This window comes from Helianthus annuus, chromosome 9 (genome assembly GCF_002127325.2).
Source record: "Helianthus annuus cultivar XRQ/B chromosome 9, HanXRQr2.0-SUNRISE, whole genome shotgun sequence".
Classification (NCBI taxonomy): domain Eukaryota; kingdom Viridiplantae; phylum Streptophyta; class Magnoliopsida; order Asterales; family Asteraceae; genus Helianthus; species Helianthus annuus.
In genome coordinates, this window is record NC_035441.2 from 19,689,271 (window position 1) to 19,697,042 (window position 7,772).

Genomic DNA, 7,772 nt, shown 5'->3' on the forward strand with positions numbered 1-7,772 from the left:
TTCACATGTGTATTCATATTAAATCTCTAGTCTATTTATATACCATACAATATCAAAAAGTATAAATAATATTTAGATTTGTTAGTTATAATTGATGAAATTGTACTTAAATAACCGGTACATCAAGTTCCTTTATGAGACAAGCTTAAGGTCAATTTTTGGTGATCGAAAATCTAACGAGTAAATTTCAGTCAATTGAAGTATAAACAACAACTACGATAACCATAATGCAATTCATAAGCCTCAAAGATATAAAGACCGAATAACAAATTCGTTTTTATTGTTAGATACGCGATTTACGAGATTTAAAAATACTAAAATAGTGAAATCCAACCCAATAACATCACTGGTTTAGTCATGCTAACTTGGATTTAGTCTTATAGGTGACCAAATACACACTAAATATAATAAATACAGCATTTATTGAATTTATTTTAATACAAAGAAAGAAAAAAAATATGATATCTTTTAAATCTTTAATGCTTTATTAGGTTATTATTTAATTGGTCATATTTTCCCCCTTTTTATTTAAAAACTCCCCCTACCAACTTCTTCAACACTTGAAAACTTCAAAACTTCCATCGGAATTCTTTAATCAAGAAACGTTTTTTCTCTCTTTCTTTAATCAAATTCTCACACCCATTTCACCGATCTTCATAATTCTCCAAAATTCACCAACAATTCAACACAATTTCATCATGTCATCATCAATTTTTGCTTCAAATAGCATCGTTTTAGCAACCGCCATGGTCGCCGTCTCCGGCACCGTCATCCTCCTCGCCTTCCGCCACCACAAACCACCCACCACCACCACATCCGCCGCCGTATCCGTCGCCGGAAAATTCACCACCACCCACCACCCAAGACCTTGTATCTCTGTAGGTTTGTATATTTTTCTTGAAATCTTGTTTGACTTTTTGGTCAAACTTTTATGTCCCGTTGACTTTTTTTCTTCAATTTTGACTTTTTTTGTGATTTGGTGTAGATGGGAAGGAGAGGGTTGTATACAACTATACATGTATTTCTTTAAATCTTTTTTTTTCTTGAAATTGTGTTTGACTTTATTTTGTCAAACTCTCTTCATTTGTGACTTTTTTTTCTTCAATTTTGACTTTTTTTTTATCAATTTTGACCTTTTTGTAATTTGGTGTAGATGGGAGAAGAGGGTTGTATACTTGTATTTAGTTAAATCTTGTTTCTTGAAATTGGGTTTGGTTTCTTTGGTCAAACTTTCAATTTCGTTGACTTTTTTTAGTTTGACTTTTTTGGTAATTTGGTGTAGATGGGAAGAAGAGGGTGAAGAAGAAAAAAAAGGTTCGTTTTGCAGAAGATGTGATGGAACCAAGTGGCAGTGGAGAGGAGTTTAGAAAAAGATTCAAAAGTAAGAATTTACAAAAGTTGAGGACTAGTTCGTCAATATGTAAAGATGAGGGGGGTAAAAGGAAAATTAACATGCCTGAAAATAGAGTTGCTTTATACACTGGAATCCTCAGAGATCGCAATGTTCATCGGTTTGCTTGTTAGTGATTTCTTGTTTTCTTACAAGTTTAGTCGATGTGGTTTTGAAGTTTACAGGTTTGATACCTTATCTTTCATAGAAAGTGCAAAATGCATTTGTTTCAGAAACTTGTAGATGTTTATGGTTACTTTACTGTACAGATTTAAAGGGACACAAAGATATTGTATGTAATATAAAGTGTGCTTTTGTTGATATCGGAATTTTGAATTAATTAAGAGAATTAGTTTTATGATATTGGTGATGTAGATAATAATAATAATAATAATAATAATAATAATAATAATAATAATAATAATAATAATAATAATAATAAAGTAAGTGAAATTAATTTGTGTATTTAGTTTGTATTCAAGAATCATTAGAAATTTCTTAAATGTAAACATCTGACTTTACCTTTCAGGTATCTATTTTTTTTCTTAATAAACAGGATTAAGAGTTATAAAATTTAAGATTTTTTTAAGAGTTAAATGTCATTTTAGTCTCTGTGGTTTTAGGTTATTTTGTCAGTTTAGTACAAAGGTTTTATTTTTTGTCTGTGGGTCTAAAAAGATTTCATCGTTGCCATTTTAGTCTACTGGGTTAACTTCATCTATTTTTCTGTTAACGAGAAGGACAATTCGGTCATTTTATGTGGCAGAATTGCCCTTCTAGTTAACAGAATTACATATAAAATGACCGAATGACAACGGTGAAACTTTTTTGGACCCACAGGCGAAAAATGAAACATTTGAACTAAACTGGTAAAATGACACAAACCATAGGGATTAAAATGACATTTAACTCTTTTTTATAAAGATATTTATTAAGATACATGAATATGAAAAGGATGCATCAAATGCATTCACACATTTTATGGCTACGGAAGTAAAATCATGTTTAGCATATAGGCTCTCCTATAAAAGTATTTAAAAAAATCATCAATTCATATTTTTTAACATGGATGTATTGTAATATTATTTTATTTGTGTATGAAGTTGAGTCATTCAATAAAAGGACAACAATACCCTACCAATGATTTTATTTGATTGTATGGGAAATTGAGGTTTCAATATATTGCCCAAAGATGACCCACCATTCATTTTTCTTCAACTTTTCCCCTAAAAGACACAACCCTTTCCTACTTCCATTCTCCTGGGAAATAAGATATATCAATATATAATGTTACTACATGACAATGACAACAAAGCATTGCCTTTTTGTTTTTTAATTAATCGATATAATATGTACTGTTAGTTCATTTTAGTTATAACAAAGATTGTATTAGGTGACTTCAATGCTAGTTTGTGCTCTTGTGTATTATAATTGCATAGGGAAATAAGCACACTCAAAATCGAGTTTATATCGTGAAATAAAACTAGAATTATTTAATAATCACGTAGTTTACAAGATTTTGAAATAAATATGTCGTGAGCAATAATAATGTTAGAACAAGAGTACACTGAAAACAAAGTTTTTTGGTTGAACGTATTCCAACAAATAACGGATACAAGTTATGGTATTATTAGATAATCTTCAAAAGTAAGATGTAAGGTTGTAAAAATCGCCAACAAGATGTAAATATGACAAAGGATTCTACGTGATATGTATGTTCATGTGAACGGATACTGAAAGACCAATTTTAGACATTCATATATAAGTTCACACTAAACTAAAATAAGGTAGCGGTATAGAAATCACCGACTATACATTACATTAATCTATCCTATTATGAACCTTGTATACAATAGTAAGCATTAAAGGTTTAAATTTTCATTAATATATAAAAACTACATATGTTATAAATTTGCACAACAAATGTTGACATATAAATGTGAAACCTATATGAATATATATACACACACATGTTACAATTTTCTAAAAAGTATATGGAACCACTATAAGCCATGAAGTCAAAGATTCTATGAACTAGTAAACAAACCCTTGCTTTTGGATCTCTCTCACTTTTATCAGAACACTCAACGACCAATCCACGCAACATTTCTTCATGTTATATATTTGGACTTTAATTTCTCGGTTTTTGACCTTTCCTTTGGATAGTTTCTTCTTCTTTTGAATTATTTTGCCCTTTAGAATTTCGTAACACCCTTACAAGATAAAACTAGTAAATTTTGAATTTATAAACTTGTAAATTTTGAATTTATAAACTATTGTTAAATCATCGCCATATATACGAGGGATGCAACACATCATTACTTTTAAATTGTAAGTTTAATTATCGATATACAGAAAAAAAAAAAAAAAAAAGAAGACGTCCAAAATCTACCAAGCACGACCACTCATGGTTCGACTATGGATCAACAATGCACTTTCCGTCAAAACACAACTTTTTAAATCACATGACAATCTCTTACAACATTCATGATATGTACAAATTAAGAAATAAATACTACTAACACCATGTGTAGTGGTTAAGAAAAATAATGCCCCCATCATGGGGCATTATCCGACACGTGTTATTCCAGTCAACATGGGGCGTTATTGCAAAAATGGTGTAGTGCGAATAATGCCCCTTCCAATCATTAAAAAAAAAAAAACAAAGATAGTGCTCATTGGTTAGTTAAACAGTTGACCACTCCTCATTGGCCACCCTTTATCTCTTAAGCATTATAATTAAAACACTTGTATGCAAATTTTCAAAAAGTAACGCCCCAAAACGCCTAGTGTAGTGGGGGAGAGGGCGTTTTGAAACGTTTTTTTTCAAAATTTTTTTTAAAATAACGCCCCACTACGGGTGGTCTAAGCACATGGTTGATCATACTTGTATTTTCATTATCTAAAGGTCCTTATCATGCATACAGATACACTTTTACTATTCTTTTTTCTATCGAAGGTGTTATGTAACATATATGTTTCATGTGATCTAACAATTTCTTAGAGCTTAGGATCTAGCTCTTTCATCATACTTTACATAACTATTATATGTACATATCATGTCTTTGAAACTCCAAGTACACAAAGTTTCACATGTCTCATGTAATTTACTTGCATCCAATTTGGAAATACAAAAATAACTACTTTCACATAAGCACACATCCATGTCTTTTTTTACAACTACATTAACTAATCCTATACTTCCTTAAAATTTTACCATTTCTCATTATTACCAATTACTTAAAATTTCTCAACATGCTTCCTTTCCATTTCAATTTCACAACTCTTAAAAGCTCATTTATTTAGCATTGTCGTCCTTCAAACGGTAACACGTACTTCCTTTAATAAAATCAAGACACGTGTAACTAAATGCCCTTATCAAACGTTACATTCCTTAGGTCAGTTCACATACCCATTTCAACATCTCCAACACACTGTTTAAAACATGCACTTACATATTCTCAACCCATTTTCAAGTTGAACTCATGGAATGGTTTAGTATCATGCTTTATACAATTACTAATCTGCTAGAAGTGTTATCTTTACACATTTCATCCCAAAGCGCAAATATCCAAAATTTTGGTTATGAGCCCTGGTCTTGAAAACTAAACAATGAGCAAAAACACTTCAATCTTTAGATGAGGAGTGATTCCAACACCCATAAAGCATCGAATTGAAGCTCTTGCAAGCACTGGCGGAGCTTGACCAAAAGTTTCGAGGGGGCGTAAAGTGATGGAACCCAAATTTTTTTTCCTATCGTTATGTTTCGGGTTAGGTAGGCTATTGATTCGGGTCAGGTCAAATAATAATAGTTCCAAATAAAACTAAAAAATTTCATTAATTCAAAGGACCCATTCTTACACATAAAAACTTGCGATTAAGTTTATTGTGTGGTAGGTATTTAGGGTTAAACAAATAAGAGTTAAAATATATTTACAAAACTACCCAACACTTATATACAAAGTGGTAACAAACTTTGCTTTAATTTATATACTGTATAAATATTTAGGATATACAAAGTGGTAACAAACTTTACTTTAATTTATATATTGTATAAAAATTTAGGAAAAATAATTGGGAGGAGGCGATCCTATACAATTTTTAAAATTTTCGGACGAAAAATCGGAACCTATACACTTCAGCTAACCGAAACATTGGGGTGGGCGGGTGCACCCACGGTCACCAACTAACCTTCGCCCTTGCTTGCAAGTGGCAATGTCCACATAATCAATGTGTACTTGCATGGACCTTGCTCGGTGTCGTCTCACTTCTAGAACACACCCTCACTAATTCCGACTTTGTAAGTATGTGTGTAGAGACCAGTGGGGTTGTGGTCTGTTGATGCAACAAACACGAGACCAAAGATGGTAGCTGAGTCGGTTAGGCAAAAAGGTTGAAGGGTTCAACCTTGCCTAACGCAGGTCGCGGGGTCCCCCCACGTTTGCAAAACGTGGAAGGAGGTTCACTAGTATGTAATTGTTGTTTGCTGAGAGTTCTTTCTCCGAGACGTGCTCGAATCCAGAAGTGAAAGCAAACAGAATGTGTGTGGTGGATGTGATAAGAAGTAACTTGAGAGTGAGCAAGTACTCCACGAATGACCAGAAATGAGGGAATCTCAACTGATCGAAGAATGTCTTTTAGGGTGAATGAGCTGTCTTCTTATAGGGGAAGACATCTCCTCAAATGGTATGTACAAGACTAGTAGAACCTGTTTGCAGTGGAGGGTTTCCCCGTTTGGGGTTGAAGGCTTTTGTCCCCTGGATAATAGCATGTATTGTTCATACCTGCTTTGCTTTTGCGAGCGTGGGTTGGTGAAGTGAGCTCGGATGTGATTGATTACTGTTCCCTCCTCGCTTTTCCCGTTTCACAGCTTTTCAACCATTGAACCGTTTAACCCTTTAAGCACTTGCATGTTTAGTCACTTTATTTAGTCTTGGGCTACCCCCGTCATCAGCCTCCCAAGTCAAAGGCTTTTGGGTAGTATACTCAAAGACTTCTGACTTTTATGCATGTGTGTTATTGCTTGAAGCTTTCAATGGCTCGTTGCTTGATGGGTTGAAAGGTTGAAGGCAGTTAATATTTGAATTTGAATTTTAAATGATTGACAGTTGATTTGATTGATGTATGGCAGTAGATAGGGTGGCGGTTTTGCAGAAGACTTTAATTACTTTATTGCCCCTATATTAACTCGTTTTATATTTTTCTTTGCTGCCGTTTCATTTTGCATCAAGTGTTTCCTGCAAATCTTTCCCCTTTTCTTTCAAGGTTAGTGTTTGTTCATCCTTTGCTTTACTTTTGTTTCATAATTTTCTTGCAAAAATGGGTGCCCTTAAGGATTTAGCGAGATCCTTTTCCCGGTTAACCCAAGAGGAAGTAGAGTTGTTTTGTAAAGATTATGGCATTGGGGCTGAATTTACACCTACTGCTCCTGCGTGTGACGCTTCGATTGATAAATGTCCGGCTGGTTTCATCGCCCTTTATTGCCGTCACTTTGAATTTTCAAACCTTCGCTATCCGTTTTCTCTGTTTGTTTTGAATTTGTTAGAGTATTACCGGGTTTCCTTTGGTCAGATTCATCCGAAGGGCATGGCTAGGGTTTTACACTTCGAGGTTTTGTGCCGTGCCCTCGGATATGATCCCTCTTTGTTGTTATTCCGTCGTTTTTTCCGACTCACCAAGAATGGCGATTCGTTTACTTTTGAAGCGTCTAAGGTTGATTCTGGCCTTATTTCATCAATGGTTACCACGCTTGGAACTTGGAAGAATCGTTTTTTCTGGGTTTCGGACACTATTGTTCCGTTTAAAACTGTGTGGCGTCACCTGGATGCTATTCTCAATGAACCGGAACCCCTTGAGTCTGATTTAAATGATGCTTTTCTGCAATGTATTCGTAAATGCCCTGCGAGGGTTCGTCCCTTTCCTGAGCATTTGCTGGTTCTATTAGGGGTTAGTAAGTTGTGGGAAAAAGCCGACCGGGATCCGGTTCTGATGAGAGATGGCACATGTATGCATTTTTGTTTTTGTTTTTGTTTTATTTTTCAAATTTTTGTCTCATGTTTTGTCCGTTTGTTCTTTTCAGTTATGTCTGCCTTGGATTTCATCAAGAGTGATGACACTTCGGACGTTGTGTTTGAGGATGCTCCATCTGTTCCGGGTGAGAATGTTGTTGTTAGGACTGTTGAGCAAAGGTTTGAGAGTGGTGGGTATGTTAGTGTGTCGACTGTGAAAGGTTTCTCTAAGCCTCTTGCTCCCAAGGCTTCAACTCGACGATCTACTCGTCGTTTGAAAGCTGCTCCTCAATCCACCTCTACTGAACCGGTGGAATTGAGTGATGATATCGAAGAGTCTGAGGACCAAGGTGTTGAGGCGGGTTCCGAAAGGG

At 34.5% G+C, this 7,772-nt stretch overlaps 1 protein-coding gene across 1 annotated transcript; it reads left to right on the forward strand.

The window, feature by feature from the left end:
* Positions 1-527: 527 nt before the first annotated feature.
* On the forward strand, positions 528-1,713 carry LOC110877313. Its single transcript, XM_022125463.2, has 2 exons — positions 528-882; positions 1,283-1,713. Exons 1-2 carry the CDS (start codon positions 699-701, stop codon positions 1,522-1,524), a joined length of 426 nt encoding a protein of 141 aa, XP_021981155.1. The 5' UTR covers positions 528-698; the 3' UTR covers positions 1,525-1,713.
* Positions 1,714-7,772: the final 6,059 nt, after the last annotated feature.

What these genes read in the sequence shown, in the direction of transcription:
- LOC110877313 (XM_022125463.2), top strand. Translation starts at nt 699, where the DNA reads ATGTCATCATCAATTTTTGCTTCAAATAGCATCGTTTTAGCAACCGCC. An exon ending in AAGACCTTGTATCTCTGTAG is followed by an intron (nt 883 to 1,282) that starts GTTTGTATATTT and finishes AATTTGGTGTAG; the next exon opens with ATGGGAAGAAGAGGGTGAAG.